This window comes from Mycteria americana, chromosome 3 (genome assembly GCF_035582795.1).
Source record: "Mycteria americana isolate JAX WOST 10 ecotype Jacksonville Zoo and Gardens chromosome 3, USCA_MyAme_1.0, whole genome shotgun sequence".
Taxonomy (NCBI): domain Eukaryota; kingdom Metazoa; phylum Chordata; class Aves; order Ciconiiformes; family Ciconiidae; genus Mycteria; species Mycteria americana.
The window spans coordinates 36,209,456-36,231,929 of record NC_134367.1 but is presented as its reverse complement, the minus strand read 5'-3'; the positions used below and the strand labels follow the sequence as shown (position 1 = coordinate 36,231,929).

General features: G+C 41.9%; 1 protein-coding gene across 2 annotated transcripts in view; it reads left to right on the top strand.

Annotated features, from left to right (window-relative positions):
• FILIP1 (filamin A interacting protein 1) overlaps positions 1–22,474 on the top strand; it is a 111,307-nt gene that overhangs the window by 51,535 nt on the left and 37,298 nt on the right. For both annotated transcript variants that reach the window (XM_075498220.1, XM_075498221.1), the window contains exons 3-4: positions 12,068–12,241; positions 14,393–14,571. In XM_075498220.1, coding sequence (XP_075354335.1) covers positions 12,068–12,241; positions 14,393–14,571 — 353 coding nt within the window. The remainder of the gene's footprint in view (positions 1–12,067; positions 12,242–14,392; positions 14,572–22,474) is intronic.

Genomic DNA, 22,474 nt, shown 5'->3' with positions numbered 1-22,474 from the left:
GATTGAAATGGTTTAGGATTTTCTGAGCATATCATACAGATTAAATTCAAATTCCCGAGAGAAAAACCTTGGCATGTACAGAGCTACAGGGAAAGAGAAGATAGGGTTAATGTGAGGACAGAGAGGTGACTTAAAGAGAATGGAATGAGAGGAAAGAGGTTGGGCAGTAGAAGACAAAGAGTGTAAGGAAAGGGGGAATACAACAGTGATAAATGGAGCCAAGCTAGAGACATGGAAAGGGGACATAGAAAAGGCAAGACAATGAAGAGAAAGATGGTATCCACACTGTAGCAAAATGAGAGTCTAAAAAAACCCTTAAAAATGTCTTGCACAAGATTATCAGTACAATGAGTTAAAAAATTCTCTCACCTCTGACTGACCCAATGTTTGCTTGTTTGTTTGCGTGTTCCTGGTGAAGCAGGCTTTTGCAGGACAAAAAAATTGTTAGGATAGACTTCAGACCACAAATGCTCTCTTCTATTTTAATTGAATAATTTATAACCAGAGATGAAATTTGTCCAGAATACTATGTTTTTTCTGTAGCTTGCAATCGTTGCTGTGCAAAGTGCAGGAGATACCATGGGAGGTAAGCAAGGCTTGTCTAGCAAGTCCCAGAATCATGAATTTTAAAATAGAACCCTGCCATTTTATAAGAGGAAAAAAACTGATAAGACAGTATACTGAAATATAGTTAAATTATGCTATTCAGGCAATTTCCTGCTCCATCTGAAATTAAGGGCAGAGGTACTATCAACCATAGTGATGATAGCCATCTCTTTGGTAATAAAATTGCTTTAGAATTATATGTTTTTCAACGTAATTATCCTCAATAAATGTCATTGTCACTGGACAGCTGTAGGCTGAAAACCTCTTTCACAAAGACAGTTTAACATCCTTCTCTGTTAATGCCTGAGCTGTACTTAACAGAGGTACATCTACCATGTTATTTAGCCTTTGAGGGTCAGAAGAGAGAGGAATAATTGGCAGGTGTCTCTGATCCATTGAACATCTCATCTAGAGTGGAGGGAACAGTATGAGCAGCTTGGGTTTTTTTCAAAAATTCTTGATCTTCTGTCCAAAACAGAACAGTAAGGACTGCCCCTGATCAACTTCTAAGTTTTGCTCTTGTTCCCATTGGGATCAGTGTCCTTAACTGATCCTCCTTTGCAATCTTTTTAAAATAATTTTAATCAACTGATGTCATTTGGCTCCTTTTTTTTTTTCATTTACTTAATAGAAATTGTATACTCAGTGCAACAGTAATGAGAGAGCTTGTATCTTTCCTCATTTTCCTGAGAGAAGGCTCACTCTGTGGGAGAGGACATGGCCAACCCTTCTGCAATAAATGCTAGATGCATGGACTCGCTGGCTTTAAAATATCTGGGATTCTTGGGAGAGCTTGCAATGAGCATGTCTTATGTGTCATAATGCTGCCCAGTACTCTGAGTCACCAGTTGTTAATTTAACATTGCAGTTGTAGCTGAGTCTGGTTTTATTAACTTTGCTGCCCCAGTTGTGTATTTATTAAGTTTGTGTCTCCTATTCTCCAGCTGAGGATCAGATAAGCTCTTGAGAGCAAAACGAATCATTTTCCATCCAAAATGAGCTTTAATAAAAGCAAATATAAGTCTTTATATAATAATTGTGAGAACATGGCTATCTGAGAAAGTGTCTTGTTTCCAGGGTTAAAGGCTCCACCTATTGGTTGACTAAAATGAGAAAAATGTAACATTTTCACATAGAAAACTGCTGGCCCTACTGAACATCCTGTGTCTTGCCACATCTTTACGAAATTGCTGGCTTCAGTGTAGAATTTTGCATGATGTCCAACATAAAATGAGCTGTGACTTATTTCTGAGGGCTGTGCACATGCAGCACCCAAAATGATGCACTGCTGAGACACTATGAAGGGAAGCCCTTTCCTAAGACAGGAATGGTTTGGATTTTGCAAGTGAAGTCTTTCTTATCTTTGAAATGATTGTTTTTCTTTGCAAAAAAATTAGCAATTCTTCCATGCCAGCAAAATGAGTGGAACTGACTAACCCAAGTACAGCTCCACGGTAACTTCCAGGCATTTGTCACCTTCAAGTTTAAACAAGTCAGAAACAGAAGTATTGATGCGGTCAGCTTCATAATGCAAACCTGTTTCCCCTGTATTGGCTCAGGCACTCTCAGCAGTTCAGGCAAAGTGGCATTTTGAAGGGCTTCAGAGTTGTTCCTGGGAACGCAATGGGAGGATGGAGAGGGGAGAGGATGTCCAAGTGGGGCTTGGGGAGGGCAAGGGGAAGGACAGACATTAGGGAGGATCAGGGGGATTTCGGAGAGAGCAGGAGGCTGTGAGGGCATCGCGGGCATGGCCGGGAGCTCTCGTTCTGCGCCTTTTGTGCCTGCCCTCTCTAAGTTACTTCACTCTAAGAGTTTGCACCACTTCCCTCATTTCCTCTGACAACTCCTCTGTTCAAATAATTGGCTACGCTGGTAAGTGCTCGCTGTAATGCAGTCCTACTGTTCTTGCCCATTCATCAGTCATCAGTAACTTTAATGCATATCCGTGTAGCACAGAGCACTGAAAAACAGCTTGTTGAAGCCAACAAAATGCTTGGACATGAGAAAGTTGTGTATACAGTTTATTACACATGTATACACACTTACGTCTGTTGGTATCCTGCTCTGAGTTATGCTCACGTCTCTGCAGAGGAGGCAGAAAGATTTCCTCTGAACTTCATCATCCTGACGGCTACGGCCCCGCTGGCACCAGCTTGTCTCTTGCTCCATCCCGCTCCACATGTGCTCATTCCTGCCAGAAGACAGCTAGATCACTGCGGGAAAAAAAACCTGGGCAGGTTTGCTCCTCTTGGAGAGGGGGTACTTACGCCAGCAGCTTCAAGTGCCTCCCTGAAGTTCAGGTCAGAGCACCTAATTTCAGAGGCTTCAGTTCCTTATACAGTCAATGAAGCACTTTCAAAGAGCAATTTAGACAACTTGAATTAGAGGTCTAATGAAGATAATTTTTAGTTTCCAATGGATTTCAACAAATTGGATGATAGTATAGAAGTACATAAACATGGAGGAAATAAAAGAATATAATGAATGGGGGAAAATGAATAGGAGAACAACTATATTGATGTCAGAGTGACATATTTTTTGTAGTATTTATAGAGTACCTAGATCTTATATATACTTATGAATTAAATCTCACAGCATTCCTGGGAAATATTATTTCCTTTATCGAATGGAAATTGGAGTGCGGTGAGGTTAATTTTATGTGTGAAGCAGGAGAAAGAGGTCCATGAACAGAACATGGATCTCTTGAGTCTTGGTTCAGACTGGTTAACATAAGATTAAAGGGCGGATGACAACACAAGAAAAAGGAAAAGAAATGCTCTTTCTGTTATTACCCTTTCATTAGTCATCTTTTTTTCTTCTTATAGAGGTGCTAACTGATCACAAAATAAGTTGTGGTTCCAAAAGGAGCATGGCAACTTACTACACGACTCCAGCAAAACAAAAACACCTCAAGGTGTGGGAAATGTGCTGCAATTTTAATGACTTCCTATACTGCTATAGTGGCTCGTGATTGGCCATTCACCTGGGATATGGAAAGCCGCAGGTCATTTCCTTAGCATGAATAAACCAGAACAGGGACTTAGTCATTTGGGTTTTCATGTCTGATTTGGAGTACCTGAATCAGGGAGCTCTCCTCTGCCTTTGCAAGCATTGTGGTGACTAGTGCTGCTCACAGAAAAGACCTAAAGTTGCTTTGTTAATTACCTCATTTGTTAGGATGCACACTGCATCACGCAGCCACATACCAGTCCTGAACTGCGAATACAGTCATTCGTGTGCTGTTGTTAATGATTCTTCCTGCTCAGGTGTCCAAAAAGGTGTTTTAACAGATGTTTCTTCCTCTCCCTGCTGGCTAGTTGGATCAATCTGTGGTCTCTGCTTGCTGCCGGGCTTCAGGTCATGTGCAAAATGTTATTATACGGTTAATGTTGGCTGAGCCGTAGACTATATGACTGGATACGGCAAGCCCAAAACAGCAGGTTTAGCCATTGTGATGCATTGCTGAAGCATGTAAAGCATATCCCAACATGCAGATTCGTGCACATAACTGACAGTGACCCCTCACATTGGTCTCTCTGTGCTGACTGGATCATGACACTGTAATTCTATATGCTGCAGTAACTGCCCCACGGTTCAATAATATTGAGCAAAGCACTCTTTCAGTGTGAAAAGACAAGACAGAATATCCCAGACCCTAGTAATACTGAAAACATCAAGCAGTGTGGAGTTAATACTTCTCGGGGCCTTGCCATGGGAATTTTCTGGCTGTGGCCCAGACTACAGATAATTAATTATGTCAGTGAAAGGCTCTGGTGGCCTGTTTTCTTCAGAAAAAAGTGACATCATCCATGGAGCTCTCTGGCAATAAAGCAGAACAAAGATGTGTGGGCAGGAAATAACAGACAGATGTCTTCTAGTGCTCATTTGATCTGTTTCGAAGCTTGCTGTAAGAAGTAATACATTGCTCTGTGCTGCTTCTCCCCAGCTCTGCAATCTTTAGCATGGACTTTTTTAAATATGAGAGGCCAAATTAATCTCTGATGTAATTCTTCTGGAGCCACTTCAGAGGGTTTGTGCAGTGGATGAGCTGGTCTATCATGTGCCTCTCCTCCAGTATTGATTTTAGAAGGACTTTCTGTGTTATCACTCTAAGATAATGCACAACAAAATGAAATACACTGTATAGCTCCAAAGGCTTCCTACAAAGCCAGAAAGTTCTGTACAGTGTGGAGAGGACAGGACAATTCTGTTTCATATCCCCAGAGTCATGCAGAATCACTTGCATTTCCAGATATATTTCACTAAACTTTTGTACAAAAACACCGATGGTCACTTTTCATCACTGAAGTAATGTCTTTACCTCCCAAGTAAATCACAAACATAGACCTGAGTCCAGAAATGTTAAAAGAAATTCATGCAAGTGAACTCCACAGTTTCAAGTATCAGGAAATTAAGCTAAGATGAAAGGCAAGAAAAAAACTTTGCTGTACATAGAGTCTTCCTTGCAAGAAAAACTATGTATACATGCCATTAGCCAGCATTTTGCATGGCTAGAATCACTAAGTGAGTAATATAAACAAGGTTGCTTCAGAGATCTGGTATAGGAGAGAAAAATATTTCTTGAGTTTTTAGCAAAAAGGAGCTTTGTATGATGCAATATGCAGTAGAGCATCTAACTTTCCAGCTTCGAAGAATGCTTTGTACACTAAGTACATCTGACCTGGAAGACAAATTGCTACCCAGTCCTTGTAGCAGTACATAGGGATGGATAGCTTGAGGAATCAGGCCTTTAACAAAACTGTTATTCCAGCAGGCAAGGGTAATTTTTATTACTTTCTCTATTCACATTCATAGTATCATGACACAAAATAAAGAAAGTGCACTTTCCTTTTAATTATTTGAATTTCCTCCTAAGGTAAGAAAAGAAGGGAAGTTAAACATGAATTAGTGGATTAGCATTAAGAAAGTTTTTCAGATGCTGTTTTTCAAGTGCACCTGCCTGAAGATGCTTTCTTCATTAAACTAACGAACACACAGTATTCACTCTTTGAGGTCTTTAATGGGAATTTTCAGAGACAAGACTATTCCTGCCCTAGCAGCGATACAGCGTGAGCTTGTCCTGGCTAGCACAGAAAGCAGTGTGAGAACATCCTCCTGATCTCCCTTAGAAGGATGCCTTGGTTGTGATGTTTCTTAGCTCTAGGTGAAACATTTGTAAAGTCTACTGGAATTTAGGAAATCAGCCACTGGTAAGACCACAACATTGCATGGAGAACCTGTGACCTTATCTAGTTTCTGATGCAGTACAGAGCAGCTGTTGCACTATAAATAACCTGAACTGTGGGAAATGCAAGTAACAACAGCACAAGTAGAAGTAAAGGTTCCTGTCTGTGGTTTGATAGTTATTTCTTGCCATTAATCACTGGCAAGAAAAGTATGACTTCATAAACATTAAACCTCTATTACTTGGTGCTTTCACTTGTGCAGGCATAACAAAGTGTCATGATAACTAGAAAAGAAATAGTCAAAAGCTGGAAATATCAGATCTTCCAAATACTACATGAGTGTATTCCCTGTAAATACTACTCCTGCTCCCAAATTTTCATGACTTCTTTCAATTGAGAGGATTGTCATCATGTTATTGAAATATTTAGATTGCTCTGAAGTAGTTAGAAGTATTTTAGATCGCTCCAAACATGGAGCTATGAAGGAAGTAGTTACTGGTGACTGATTTCAAGAGAGGCACACTGTGAATTTGCAGGAAGGCTACTTACAAACAAAATTCAGAAGAGTTTAGGAGATGTACTGGCAAAGGATCTTGAGTTGGATTTTAGTCTCAGCTGACAGTGATTACTTTGACTCCATTCAGCCCATCTTGAATACAACTGAAATTTTTTTCCTATTTACTAGATGCCTTACATGAAATGAGTTTGATCAGCTCAGTCCCATTTCCCAGGTGACAAATGCGCTGTGGCAAAAATTCCCCGTTTAATGGGTGCTGAGTTTTGTTAACAGTCTCATGGGAGAGGCCAAAGACTGTGGGAATGGGGAGAGAGGGCTGTAGTAAATTGGTAGGGCAGGGCATGAGGAGGAAGCACATCCGAACGCTGGGCTTGTGTAACAGTCTTTCCGTTGACCAAGAATTTGGTTGCTAGGCTGCCGGTCCCCTTTTACAAGCAGCAGAGTCACGCTATTGTTTCCCAAATTGTTTCAATTTTATGCAGGGACCTCTTTACATCCTTTCTATATCATTTAAATATTTTACTAGGCATGTAGTAAAGCGAGGTTTGGAACTCAGACCCCTGCTCTGCTGAAGCCAGCGAGCAAAATAAAGCCCTTCTCTTTTATTCTGCCAAAAAATGAGTATTTCAGGGTAACCCTCCAAAGAGTGGCCTCATGTCAGCCTTCCAGTTGGGCAGCTAGCATGCACTCCAGAGGGGAGGGGAGCATTGTCTTGGGGAATTTGTATTTCCCAGGTAGAAACGCAGACCCCACATCTTAAGTAAGTGCACTAATCACTGGGTCGTAGAGAGGAGGGAAAGAAGAGCAGGCGAAGCTGTGCGGGACAGCAGAGCTCCATGGCACTTCAGCCCCTCCATGGAGGTACTCGAAATCTCAGGTCACCAGCCTTTACATTTTGGCAGCTCCAGTAAGCATAAAATGAGGCTTAGATACAGTTCAACTTTGCAGTTCGTCTATCGGCAGGGACAGCCAAAGGAGTTAACTGAGTAATGTGTCCAGTTCTGGTCTCCACAATTCAACGAAGATGCAGACAGGCTGGAGAAGGTCCAAAGGAGGGCCATGAAGATGATCAAAGGGCTGGAGAACATGCCCTGTAAGGAAAGACTGAAGGAGTTAGGTCTTTTCTCCCTGGAGAAGAGAAGGCTTGGGGGAGGACCTCATCACAGTATTCCAGTACTTAAAGGGCAGCTACAAAGAAGATGGAGGCTCCCTCTTCAAAAGAACCCACAAGGAGAAGATAAGGGGCAACGGGTACAAGTTGCACTGGGAGAGGTTTCGTCTCAACATACAAAAGAAATTTTTTACAGTGAGAACAATCAATCACTGGAATCTCCATGGATGTGGTAGAGTCCCCATCACTGGAAGTTTTCAAGATGTGATTGGACATGGTACTAGATCATCTCATCTAGGCTTCCTTTCCCACGGAAGGTTGGACCAGATGATCTTTTGAGGTCTTTTCCAACCTGGGCTGTTCCATAGTTCTATGAGTTTGATGGACAGGTAGTCTCTAAGCAGGCCTTGCTCCTGGAGAAAATGAGTGTGGAAAAACACCTCTCAACATATCTGGCCTTCTGTGTTTCTTGCCTTGAGGGTATTACTAAGAGGTAGAAGTGCCCTCTTCATTAATCTGTCTTCATTGCTCCTACTGTTTAGAGAATCAGGTACTTGGGGGTACTTTATTAACAGAAAAGCCTGTTTATTTTCAAGAATCCACAATCTGAACAGTATAGATAGAAAGTTAGCTTGGAGTTTTCTGTAGGACAATTTAAGTAATAAAAAAAAATAGAAGTAGATGTATGTATTTTCTAAATTCTGTATCTTGACTTTAAAGAGCTTCTCTGACTAATTGTAGTCTTCTGGACTTATGTAAGTAAGTTTCATTGTGTTACAATGTGTGGTCTTCTCATGCCTGAATACCCTCTCTCATCAGAGCACCAACAAAAGAAAAAAAAGGACTTGAGAGATGGCTTTCCTGTGCCAAACACCATGCTCCTTCTACCAAAACAGCTAACAACTTTCCTCTGGCATTTATATACAAGATTACTTTCAATTCGAAATCTCTTCCTTGTGTTTGTCTCCTAGCTTATGATTTATGCTAAACAGCATTGTGCTTTGAGACAAGGGAGGCACCTACAGTAGATGTCCATCGGTAGAAACAGCTTGCTAGTATGGTTCCCTCCTCTTAGCTAAGACCCCACACTTTGAGCCTCTTATATCTCTTTCCAGGTATGTGTGTTGAAGTAGCCCAAGTGTTCCTGTACAGGATTATTCTGACTTGTTTTCTGACAAGGGTCTGTATCCTGAGGTTTAATATAATGATAGTTGTTCACTATACATTAAAAGAAAACATCTCCACATGAGCTCTCTTCTAGTTGTTTCAATGGAAAATCAGTCATTTGGAGGAAACATAAAATCAAGAGTTATATAGGCCTCCTGTTTCAGCTCCTTCCCTCTATATTTATCCTAAAGAGTTTCAGAGAGACTAACTAGAGTTTGCAAATCCCAGGGCTGATGGGAGGTTAGGATGTCGCCCAGGCCCCTCTCTGACCTAGGCTAGCTGCACTTCAGAATCTTCCTACGCTGGGGCTTGTTGCTGACCAAATAAAAGCAAATTTCTCTCCAGTTTATTATTAGCACGAGGCCCCTCTTTTGGTCCAATGCTTCCTAGCAACCTGAGTGTCTGTTTGTTAGTTTGCTTTTCACAAACTGTTGTCATAAGTCCATGGAAACAGAGTACTTGGTGAATTAGCCGATACCCTTGAAAAGATAACTACAGGAGCAATGGCCAAGCCCAGAAAAGGCAGAAGGCACCTTGCCATGCTAACACGATCCAGATCCCGAGTGCTTGCAGGGCGTGGGATGCCCAAGAAGGGGTATGTGAGCAGGGAGCTGCCTGTGCCCTGGGGATGGTGCCACCCAGCCTGTCCCCGGGCTGGGTACCCTCTCTGTGGGATGCAGTGAGGGGTTTTCAGGGCTGACAGCCCTGCCCTGTCCACTGGAGCTAAGTGTGTCACTGCTTCCTTTTAAAGATGAAGCAACGAATAGGGGTTTCCTGCAAAGCTCTGAACTGAGCTTGGGTGCCTTCTTTCCTGCTTGGGGTGCTGGCTCCTCCATTCAGCATCACCCACTCCCCTGGCTCAGCTCCCTCTGGCTCTCGGGGGACCCAAACCCACAGCTTCCAGAAACCTTTCTTAGCTGGCAAGTTATAAGCTGTTTCAGGGACTCTCATTCCCTCCTGCTAAAGTTGCTCCATTTTAACCATCAACGATTAAAGACTAATGAGGCTGGAAGGAAAGTATGCACAGCAGTGCACAACTGAACAAGGGCTGGGGCACTCACTGGGAAGAGCAGTGTTCGGTCCCTCCATCAGCTATTACTGTATTAAATAACCATTGCAGGGACTGGAGTCCAGCTCTTTGCTCTCCCAAGTCATAGTGTTAAATCACCAAGTCCGAGTTGTCTCTGTTTGCTCTGCCTAGCCCTGTCAATGTTTAATTATGCTGTCCAAGGCCCGACAGCTTCAACAGAAGGGAGGGAACTCATCCTTCTCCCCTCCTGAATAGCCTAGGGTCCGAGGTGTGCCTGTCCCTGAGGAATGGGGTGTGTGGGGCCTGAAGCTGTCTGTGCTCAGGACCAAAACGAATTGAGGCTTCGGCGTGCTTGGTTGTGGCCCTTGGTGCATAGGGTAGAAGGGGGCTGCCCCCTTATCCCGCTGTTTTCAGTGCTCCCTTTGCACAGTGCTCTCCCTGAGCACGCCTGTGGCACGGGGCCCCTGCTGCAAGGCACACAGCAGGACACCGAATTTGTTCATTGGGGCAGGGCATAGATATGGCCCCAAAACTGTCTCTCCCTAAAAGGGCCTAAGACAACACATCATAAAATATGGATATTTATAAATCCCCCCAACTCCCATCCTGTCCTATTAGACTTTTTAAGGGCTTTTTCTTCAATATATAAGCATTGGCCTCACAGTAACGAAGACACTAAGATAACTGTTATTTTTACAGGGATATAAAAAAGGATATACTCTCGAACCTGTCTAAAACTTTCCTAAAATAAAATTTTTCCTGTACTGAGAGTGGCATATTCCCAGGACATGATGCAGTGAGGTGTACATGCTCTTTTGGCACTCTTTGGGACTAGCCCACATAATTCACCTGTAGTTTTGACATCCAAGAGTGATGCACCTTGCCCACACTCGTGCTGAAACAACATTAATACCATTCCAGTCTGTATTTGGTATCTTGCAGACATGTGCAAAGCTTTTACTTAAGGTTACAAAATGTTGTACAGAGTAAGCCCCTATAGCTAGCTGTTTATATTTGGGCTAGTTCTCAATTAGGTGGCATGATCTTTGCCTCAAGTTCATTTTTTGTTTTATTTTCATGTTACTCTATTTTATTAAAAGACAAGATTAAAGGGTCTTTGCCATTTCCTGAAATTATTTCCTTGCTCATTTTAAAAGCAGGTGGTTTTGTAGAGCTGCGATGCCTCTGTGGTACTGGGTAAAGATTTAAGTTTTGCTACAGGGGTAATATGGAGTGCCATTATGAACACTGTGGAAAAGCATGAAGCATTGGTCAGTTCATAAATCCTAAACAGTCATTGCTTACATAGGGCAGGATTTGTAAGGGATTTTTCCTAAAATATCTGAACCTTTCCTCAGCCCTTAATTTGCTTCCCAAGTTCACATGGGTTGAGTGTCGGAAGGGCAGGTGAGAGAAAAATTGGTGCCCGTACTCTTCTGCCCCCCCATGCCTTTGGGCTTATGGGAGAGATGCAGTCCAGGGAAATCCAGGACCTCCCTCATGCCCACTGAAAACTTGTACCTTTTACAGCCCCTCCCTGGATCATGGCCTTATAAACCTGCCTTGAAGGACAAGCTGTGCCCTGCCCCCATTTTACAGATGGCTCAACAGATGTTGGCAAGTATCATTAGAAACAGAGCTCGGGATTAAGCATTTGTCCACAGCATAGCCCTAAAATGCCCCTTATTCATAGCCAGGTGGCCTTGCAGAGCAGTCTCATCATTCTCAGATGCCTGCTCATGCTGCCTGAAACTGGGGGCTCCCACCCAGGGCAGGGAGCAGGAGCTGGGACCCACTCTTCCCTTGGCCACAGGAGCACCACTGCTCCCAGGTATGCCCCCCGCTCCAGCGTCAGCAGCCCTCCTCCGCTGCCGGGAGGGTTGCTCAGCCTCTTTGGGTCTGCTGCCAGTTATGCCAGTTAGCCAGGGTCTGCCGTGTTTCTAGGGTTTTGTTTAAACAAAGTTAGAAAACTTTATTTTAAAAATTACTTGAAGAGAATATTTAGTCACAAAGTCAGGTAGGGAATGACTAGGAAATACTTGATTTGAGGCTGTCTGAGAAATATTAATTCAGCCCACTTGTACTGCTTGTTCTACCCATCTTCTTACCCCAATCAGGAAACAGCATGGGCAGTGAATAAGGTGAAGTATATGAAGAGTAATGATGTTCCCTGGCTATAGTGGCAACCCAGATAAAAATTCATAGAATTCAAATGTAATGGCAGGCAGGAATAGAATAATTAATGCTTACGAGGACAACATTTGGATTGCACAAATCTTGTTTAGTCTGATATCTCCCAAAGTTTTTATATTTCCATTAGCAACCTGGCATTCTTCTAATTTATTTTATTTTTGTGTATGCAGAGCATACGTATGAAATGCCCCTATTATTTTCCCTCTTTCCCCATTGGTTAATAGGTTGGCTTATGGTAGTGATTTGCAATGTTACAGGCAAGGGAGGATGTGATCCACATGCTGAAGACAGAGAAAACCAAACCTGAAGTTTTAGAAGCTCATTATGGGTCTGCAGCTCCAGAGAACGTGCTCCGAGTGCTACACAGGGATGCCATCCTTGCCCAAGAAAAGTCTATAGGGGAAGACGTCTATGAGAAACCAATTTCAGAGGTAATAACTTCTTGATTTACACCATTATGTCTGTGCAGGGGGAATCCTAACCAGAAGTGAGACTCCACGTATTTTGGATGTGTGCAAAGCATGCAAAGAGGATAACTGAGCATTTGTATAAATGACAAGGAATCAAAGAAAAATTGAATATTCTTGTCCACTCAACTGCAGAATAAATTGTAAGCAAAGTCACTGGGTTTGAACACAAACAATAAAGAGCTTGTATGCTCCTGGTGCCATTAAGGACCAGTGCCATTAAGTGAGAACAAAATCTTTGGGTGTTACATTTCTGTTTTTTAAATTCCTTTCAATTATAGGCTCCAACCTCTACTGCTCACAGCACTGGTAAGCATTCTTTGATTTTCTTGGCATACTAGACCACTATCATGTGGGTACTTAAGAAAAGAAGACCTTCAGAAGTTGACTGTGACCATATTTATGGGATCATAAATCCGTAATCATTTTATGTCATTTAAGCTCTAGGACTGCAAAGTCAGTTCAGACCCTGAAGGAGACCTGTAGGACTTGATCCCTTGCTTTAAAATCTAAGCAATATCCCTTGCTTTAAAATCTAAGTAATAAATGAATGTAGAATAGACCAGGGAATCTCTGAGGCCAGCATGAACGCCAAAATAAGCAGCCACTGCTCATGTTTATAGTTTCATAACAGTCCAGGGCACAGAGAAAGAGCATGCAACAACGTACAATATCATATACTGTAGTGCCTGTCCAAATCTTCATAGTTCATCCTATTAGAACATTTAATTTTTTCACCAGGAATTGTGTCTACCATGGGATATCTTTACACTGTGTATTCTCATGGAAGCATCTTCTGGAATTTTTGGGATGATAGTAAATAAAGCAAACATTAGCATGTGGAAGCATGCATGAAATACTGTCGAAAAAGATTAAAAGAGCTTAGCAGGGCTTTTGTCTAAAGAAGCTGATAATTTGACAGGGACCTCAGTGTAAAACTTTTGTCATGTGTAGGTCCACAGAGGTTATGTTGGATCTAAAATAGGATGGTGACAAAATTTGGTACGTGCAAAAGATCTACTCTCAAAGGCTGAACCCAACCTGGCTCCTTTATAAAATGCAGTGACTGTTTTACTTTGAGTGCCATGGTCAACTTCTGGAGAGCAAATCGCCGTGGTCCTCCTGCTCTCTTATTTCCCTCAGTTTGCTGAGGCACCTTGTGAAACAGCAACTGCCCGGTGCAGCCGGGTCCGAGGAAGATGCGATTCCCGCAGGGTAAGGGCTGGGGGTGGGCAGAGCAGGCTCTGCCAGCTGCCGTGCTGGGGCCAGGCAAGCAGAGAAGTGCCAGGGCTGCGGGCTGCTTCAGCAAGGAGGAGGATGGAGTTTGACATCTGCTCCCAAGAAACAGTGAAAGGAGCAACAAGAATAGGCATGGTGGCTTCGGAGTGCCCTGGCAACTTTTTAGACACACCTCCCTGGCCTTAGTGTTTGTTTGAATAATAATTGGCATATTCAATTAATTAAAAAACCCAGAAGACAAAAAAGGTAAAGTGTTGCTAATAAAAAAGGAGAAATTTCTGTCAAAAAGCAGGCTGAGGGGAAAACCCTAAGGCTTATAATTAATAGTATTTGGTAATGTAAAACTGAATCTATGCTGGATCTAAATAGTTTAGACTTTTTATCTCAGCAGTCCTACAGGTGTGTTGAAGATGCATAACTCAAATTTCAGCCTTGAGCTTATACCTTATGCTCCACATGTAGGTGTCTAGTCCTCATATAGGTGCATGAACTCGGGCTCCCAGGGTTTGAGGGCATGTATCCTGCCCTGGCATTTGCTACAGCTTTTCGCATATGAGATGAGGGAAGTATGCACAGCACCTTGCCACAGAGGAAATTCTGCACTGCAGAAATATTATTTGTTACCCTAAAACTAAGCGAAGTTCTGTCCTTTGTGTATCTGAGAACCGTGCAAATGTTTATTGCAAACACGCCATCCAAAGAAATCATTACTTTTACAGGACAGTTATTCTTATTTCTAGTCACTGCTTTATGTAAAGCCCAAGACATAAAATTATGGGACTCGCATTTACCAAACACAACATTGTTGGTTAATAAATCAGATGAAGTAAGCAAGAAGACCTTTAAAACAGTCTATTCTGTTTTCCTACAATCCAGCTGGACAGACTTGAAGAAAAGCAGAAAGAGACGTATCGGCGCATGCTGGAACAGCTCCTGTTGGCAGAAAAGTGCCATCGCCGCACAGTTTATGAGCTAGAAAATGAGAAACATAAACATACAGATTACATGAACAAGAGCGATGACTTTACCAACCTCTTGGAACAGGAGCGGGAAAGGTGAGTACCTGAGATGGTGCAAAGAGTACCCCCAGTGTCCCGATGCTTGTCGGTTCAGCAGCGACATGGTCTGGTATTTTCTGTGTTTAAATTACACTAAACTCATGTGTAAACCATTTGTAAATGTCGGTTCACTCATGTTATTAGTAAGTACATTACTGTGCAAGTCTAGAGCTGGAGGAATACCATTGAATGTTCCTGTAGCGTGCGCTTGAATTAAGAAATGAATTTGTTTTGAATTACTCATGCCCATTTTGGGTTCACCTCCTAGTAGCTTTTGATCAGATGTTATTTTTGTTGGCTAAGTTTGGGGCTGTCTTGCTTAGCTAAGCGCTGCCTTTTGTGAAGGACGGGGCACTGTTTGTCACAGCCAGAGGACAGGGTAAGGAAAACCACAACACACATTAGGATACTAGCACACAAGTGCTAGGGACTTTGCCATGCCATTCGCATTTAGGCTTGCAAAGCCACAAACCTTTTGCATTATTTTTCATATTTTTGAAGATGCATGCCTCAGGCAAGATCTATGTTCCCCTGGAAGAAAATATTTTCATGTTTTATAAAACGTGCCCAGCCTGTGATGGACTATCTGCAGTGTTTATCTCACAGGCTCATATGCTCCAGGTTTTTTCTTCAAGTGTTTGTCCTCCTTGTGGGAGTAATTTGAGTCTCTAAGAAAAGAAAGAGCACCTACCTTAGGTGACGAATGAGCATCAGTAACTGCCTCAGTTTTTCAATATGAAATTTTCATGCTCATACCAAACTGTTTGAAATCAATCCACAATGGTTTTTTTTAAAAAAAAGCTCTGAGAAAAATACTTAAGGCAAGTTGAAAGAACAAATGCTTTTGAGGAAACCACAGTCTGGTGGCAGACATTTGCAAAAAGCCAGGAGCTAAATTGTTCAGTGTATTTCCTGAGCTCAGTTCAGCGCCAGCTTTGAGTAGGTGGCACATGAGCTACAGTGACCATATTTCCTGGTTTAATAGCTGCTGGTTTTCTGTCTCTCTATTTTCCTGGGTTGATTGGCAAACTTTAAAGGACAAAAATGCTTCTGCATCATAGCAATTTGATTCTCTTAGCAGGAAATAAAAAATTTGTTGTATTTCCAAGTAAGGAGCAATTTCACATCTGATTCTCATAGATGCCATTTTTTCTCTATTTTGAATATCCATGTACATGTGGACATGCAGGCAACTAAAATGCTACAAAAGTAAAAGTGGTATTAAAACACCATTTACATTTATCTTTACATTTTATATTCACTTCAATTTGACAGTTGTTGCCACCTTATTATTCCAGCTCAACTCGTGAAGGCCACTAAATAGCCTAAGATTATGACCTGTTTTGAACTGACTTCCTTCAATGAATTGATTAAAAAGCTTTCTGTCTCATGTTACTACTTCTGAGATATCAAGTCCCATCTCTGTGGGCATTTTCTCACACTCTTCTTCCTGCTCTTTCATGTCTTTTAAACTTCAGTTTTTCTACATGCTACAATTTTTGCAAAAACAGCAATAAAAAGGGAAAATTTGAGTTTGAACTTCTATTGAAAGTAGATCTTTAAGAGCAACTAAATCTACCGCCTGTAGTCGCCACTGCCTCTGTACTGGTGACTGTGGGGGAAGAATTGCAGCTCTGAAGCCCTTTTGATTTATGTTGAGTGACACGAGAAACCTGATGTTTGCTATTTAATCCACTTTGTTTGTCTAAGGCACTAATGAGAAAATTCGTTTCAAGTTTAGTAGTGACCAAGCACAGAGAACATGGCATGTAGCTAAACATAGAAAACCAAGCATGCGTGTCCCTCCCTCTTCAGGGTCCTCCTCCCAGATCACTTGCAGAGCAGATTAGCAAAATCAGGATGGGCTGGAAACCACTCATAAGCATACTCTTAAATGATCTCAACTCCTCATCTTTGTTTACTGAGTGCACATGAAACTGAGGCTGCACCCACATCTTTGTAGGTATTAAAAACTGGAAATAGTACTGTTTGAGGGCTACATTCGCAGAGAAAGAGAGGGTGATAGGAGGACTTCTCAGGAAAGCCCCACAGTGGCAATCAGCAATAGATTTCTGTCAAAAAGAAAGAGTTTGTAGTGGAAAGATTAAGTTGCAATAGGTTAAAACATACAAAAAACTCCCATACTCACTTAATCTGCATATTGGGACAGAAAACTGATCTGCCCAAACGCATTTCTCAGGGTCCTGCATAGGCATTCTTGTTTTATAAGTACCACTATATATATAATTTGTTTTACTGTGGTGCTTTGAGACCTGAGGGTTATTTTATTAAGAGCTGAACAGACTTGTAGTCTCCATGAAAAAGAAAAGGGACACGGAGGTGAACTTTGCCCGTCAGCCACTCTGCTGCACTCGCAGTTATAATGTTAATGAGACAGGGTGAGCTGGAGGAAGAACAGTCCTGTGGGACAGCCATCTCACAGCAGTCTGGTACAATGACAGCAGTAATAATTTCTGTCCTGGATCTAACTAATGTAAGTAATTTCTTTCCTCACAGTATTTTACCAATCTTTCCTAACCATTGTTGTCCACACCAACTTTTAGAGGCCACATCTGCTTTTGCTGTCCTGTGAAAGTTTGAACAAGATAAGGGAAATTCTTTAAGAGCAGAAATACGCCTCGGTTCTAATATATTTCTAGCACCCTCTTAATGTATTTACTTTGGAATTTTTTTTTACATACACTTTCATACATTATCTCTAATCCATCCACAACAACATGATATGAAAGCAAACAGTCCCTTTGAGGGACTCATTATTAGGTCAGCCTTGCACAGGGAGGAAGTAACAGGAAAACGTGATTTGTCAAGAATAATTATGCATGAAAAGTATAAAAAAGAGAAAATTGTACACAGGGATATTCGAAATGTAGACAGCTAGGAGGGGTAAATGGAGAAAGCTGAAGGGCCTGACTGTTGGTGTTGGCTCCACAACACCAAGTGCAACTAAGCTGTAGAAAGGTGGTGGAAAAGGTTGGCATGTTACAGGAAAAGGGTAGTGACAACCATTTGCCAGACGCCGATGAAAGAAATCTGGTACTTTCAGTGGAAGGTGCTTCTACAGACATGGTGGCTGAAGTGTTTTGCAAATTTCCTTATAGTACACTATAATCATATCTAAAGATGGGAATGTTTTGAAAGTTAGGGACACTATTTTCTATTTTTACCATTCGACCAAAATTCCCCTTTTCTATGCTTGCCCACCTCAGCTGCTGTTCCTGTAACATCAAGTTGCCCTTGGGCATCTCCTATCCCCAGGAGTGCAAAAGCAGCCATCTTCCTGGAGCCTCCTGATGAGGCTGAGGAATAAGGAGAAGAGCTGGAGGCCCCTGGGCCCCCTCAGAGACCTTTGGTGGCAGACGGTGGGGTAAGGAGTCTCTGGTCTGGCAGGTGGAGAATGAGGGATCTGACTGGAGCTGCACTGACAACGTGGCTCGCAGTGGACACCTGAAGAGCAGGAGACCATGCAGCAGCAGCCGAAATGATAAAATGATAAAATTAGTCCTCCCAGCACCGGCACCCTCCTGATCTTCAGCCATGCTTTGGGGAGCGAGCTGGCGGCGTGAGCTTGGGCACCAGCTGAGCTGGCCGCAGCTAAACCATCCATTGGCGCTTCCCTACCCCAAAAAGCTCTTGTGTAAAGCAGGCTTCACATCAAGTGGTACTTGGTTGTTCTCTGTGCTGCCTAGTCCCAGCCCTCTTGCCTTTCTCTTTAGGGAATGGGAGCGGGGTGGGGGGAGAGAAATTTTTAGGATCAATTATAAATTTTTTATTTGATCAGCAGGGCTTTTTCTTCTGGTGGAAAAGGGCAGAGCTCTGTGTAACCTCAGCACCGCTTTCACCTCTCGATTGACCTAGGAGATGAGGTTTAAAATCCTGACATTTTTAGAGGTGCTAATCTCTGAACAATTTGTCTTGTACTCTTCTTTTAATCCCGTTTGTTGACAGCACGTTTTGCTGCTATTAAAAGCACTGGAAAGCTCCCATTGATTTTAATGGTTAAGAAACAGGCTTGTGGTGAGGACCACTGAGCCAGTCCTGCAGGACGGTGGCAGAAATAGCCTGAAAGCCTTCAAAAATGAGGGGAGGAGGGAGTTTCTTTCATATGCATGGGACGTGGTTTGCCGAATAGAGGGTGCGATGTGGCAGAAAGGCTTTGTTGGAGCTGGTTAAGGGAGATCTGTGCAACTGCTTTGTGAGTAATTTGATCATTTCCAGCATGATCCCTGACACTGCTGAGACTTTTACCCCACTACACAACGTGTCAGTAAATACGCATCCAGTATCTAATGTAAGCATTGTCCGTCTGAAAGCATCTATATTATGTTTAGTCACATTTTGTTGTAAGACTTCACTGAAGTGATGAGGATTTTAAATTGGCTCTTGCTTTCCTTGCTGCAGCTTCAAATTATTCTTTACAAGCACAGCGACAGTGTTCCCAGTGCACTGAAGCATTTCGCGTTTTCCTCAAAGGCAAGGCCGAGGATTCAGTCTGTACTTCCTAAGCAGTGCCCTGCTAAATCTGGTTTTAGTTAAACACTCTTTTTGAAGTACATGGCCATAATTAGATCTGCTTAGAGGAGACAGCAGGACTGTGACCCCAGATCTTTCCTCCACAAAGTTTCCTTTCAGTCTTCGAGCAAAATTGTCTCCTCTCTGCCTCCCCCATCGCAGCACCCCCAGCAAGGAATGCACTGGCAAGTCCCTCGGAGGTCTGTGATAATACATTCCTCTCGGCTTTGGTCATCCTGGCACCGAGATGCTCTTGGCTGCTCTGCTGGTGATGTAATTCTGGGCCCGCATCACCTGCAAAGGAAACTGATCTGCGAGCAATAAAGCACACAGCCGTCTTGAAACAAAAATGGGAGTGTTGATGTTAGCAAGCTTTTAAAATCTTTTTTTTCCCCCCTTTTTGCATTTCTGCTTTTATTACCAAAGCTCCCCTTCTCCCTTTTCCCACGAGACGGCAGCACCAAGCCTTTCATTGGGAAGTGCTTGCCTTTTTGTTTCCTTTTATTTCATGGACCCAAGCAAGTGTAAAGGCTGGAGTGTGACATAGCTTGGAGATTTTGTGTGCGTTACCTTTCCAGTTTGCATTTTCTCTTGATTTTTATGGAGCTTGTAAAATAAAGAAGCTGGCAGGAAGACAGCGGGGCAGAGTATCCATCAGTCAATTACTTGTTTAGAGCACAATCAAGCCAAAAGTATGATGTGTTCAGGGCTAATAAATCTCTGTGATTTACCAGTTTAAGATCAAATTCTGTGGTAAGAATAGCCCCATACAGAGATATTGGGGTGAGGCATATGGTGCAAACATATAGCACAGATTTTGGCCTGTAACTGTGTAATCTGTCGGTGATTCCTTTAAAGTCTGGAAATTAACTTACTTTACAGAAAGATTTTTGCTATTTTTTTTCTCCAAGAGTTCTTAGCCATATTTGTACTCTGACTTTTTTCTCATATGGTGATTGTTTCTGTGTCCTGGTTTCCAAATTGTGACCCAAAAAAAGGAAAAGCCAGCCCGATGGGACTGTGGGAATTCTCCATTGCCTACAGTAGTTACTCATCTTACCGCACATTACTGGCTGTAGTAGAGCACTGAGTCACTCTCTGACTACTTTTCAGTAAGTGCAGCTCTAAACTTTTAATCTTATAATGCAGAAGACAAGGGCAACAGTACAGTTTTTAGTCTTTTCTTTCAGGATGACATGCTATCTGTATGGTTTGGAAACACTGGCTATTTTCTGTCAATGTAATATATTCACAAGATCACAGATCACAAATTCTGTGGTAGTCTGTTAAAAGAAATAAATGAAAAAACCTGGCAATGACAAATACCATTTCTGCACAGTTAAGTAAATCTGAAGGTCATCCATTTTGCAGGTCCTGTTTTACAGCTCTAGCTGACTGCGAGACAGCGACTGCTCAAAGTTTATGTTTTAACTAATGAATCTGGTCCCAAGTTCCAACAAACGGCTCCAAAGATAATTTAAAAATGAAAGAACAAACAGCCACATCGGACTGCGGAGAAACAATATGAAAGTATTGTGAGTCTTACACAATGTGAGGCTTGCCATGAGCTGGGACTAATCCAAATCCATCTCTTCACACTTGGATAGTCCTCAAAACTGTCCAGTCTTTCAGTCACTTCTGGGATTATATAAAATGGCATCATGTGTTGTTTCAGCTATTCTTCCAAAATTATTTCTAAGTAGGCATCAGCTTCACAGCCCTTGAGAGAGAATTATTATACAAAACTATATGTAGTTCATTATTCCTAGCAAGTTTGCTTGCTAAAATCATCAATTCAAACGCTCCCAGGGTCAGACGGGGGAAAAAATGACTTCATTCAAAATCTACTCACGAACCCAAACTCTGTCCAGGGTGCAGTAGGTAACAATTTTAACATTTAAGGGGCCTTTGGCATGTTTCAGAGTTATTATACTACTGAAATAAATATCAGTTCACAGCTCTACTGAGGCCATCTTTTTAAGTTGTCATTTTTTTAGGCAAAGAAAACAAGAACTGAATCAGGGTCATGTAGGGAAAATTGCTTCCTCATTCAGAAAGATTAGAAACAGATTTCAGTTGAAGTGCCAAGTTTCAGTGAATTTCTAAAAAATTTAGATAGATGCCACTTATTTACAAGTATAAATATATGCTAATAGGCACTCAAGCTTGAACATGTTGGATGTTTGCTTTACGTTTAAATAGAAGTTTACCTGTGCAGAGATGTACAGACCGATTAGCAAAGTATATGACTTGCTCTTTTGATTAATGCCCTACAAATACACAAGACCTGTTCTACATGGTCAGATAACTTCCACTAAGTTGTGCAAAGAACCTCAAGATGTCATCTGACTTGGGGGGTTATTCTGACTCAGAGAGCCTATATAGAAGCTTTCCTAACCCTAAACAGATGTAATGCTTTTTCCATCTTCTTTCCCAAAAAGGGTGCTAAGTTGTGCATCCCTCCTCATTCCTGCAGTATTTCCACCAGCAGTGGAGAATACCAATAATGAGTTTTATATTTGCATCATTTCAGTTTTCATTTCTTTTTAAGGCTTATATGTGGGAAAATCTTAAGGCAGAAGAAAAAACCTGGGGGGTGCAAAAATCCAAACCAAACGTTCTTGTGAAATTTGCCAAAGCTTGTGCAACTGTGAAGGGGAAGAAATGCAGAATGCAAAATGTATAATTCAGCGCATATTTGTAAAGCATCTGTGATTATAATATTGTGTTGCCATAGTTAGTGTTTGGACTAATTTTTTAAAAACTCATTAAAAATGCCATCTTGGGGTGTAAGATAATTATTATAAATGTCACCAAAGAAAATCTGGTGGCTTAATTCACAAGACCAGCTAGTCAAAAAAACATATCAAATAACCATGTGATTATGCCGTTCACCTGGACTGTGGGAGACTTTCAATCCTCTCAACAACCTGTTGGGATCCGAACCCACCTCTCTGAGGAGATCTTGCTGGTCATGTCATTGGGTCTCCTGGGGTGTCTGTTCCCACTCTTCCCAGGTAAAATTGTTCCACTTTTACAAGTCACTTTTATACTTTTTTGAGTTCTTTTCACCAAAGGCGTGAAAATCTTCTTGTAGTTCAGTGCCTGGGTATTCAAGTACCCCCAGACACAGGAATTCACCGAGCCTGGTCTCTCAATCTCCTGAAAAGCGAGGATTTTTCACTTGAGGGCTTGGTGAATGGTGCCAAGATATGGTCCTCTCTATCCATTGCTTTTCTTAAAATGACAAAGATGGAAATGAAATGACTGACTCAAGATGAACAAATGTTTCACTGAAATCCTCATGAAACTTTTTTCCACTTGAATGAGAGAGAAAAATAAAGTTGTTTTTTCTTTGATAATTACTTAT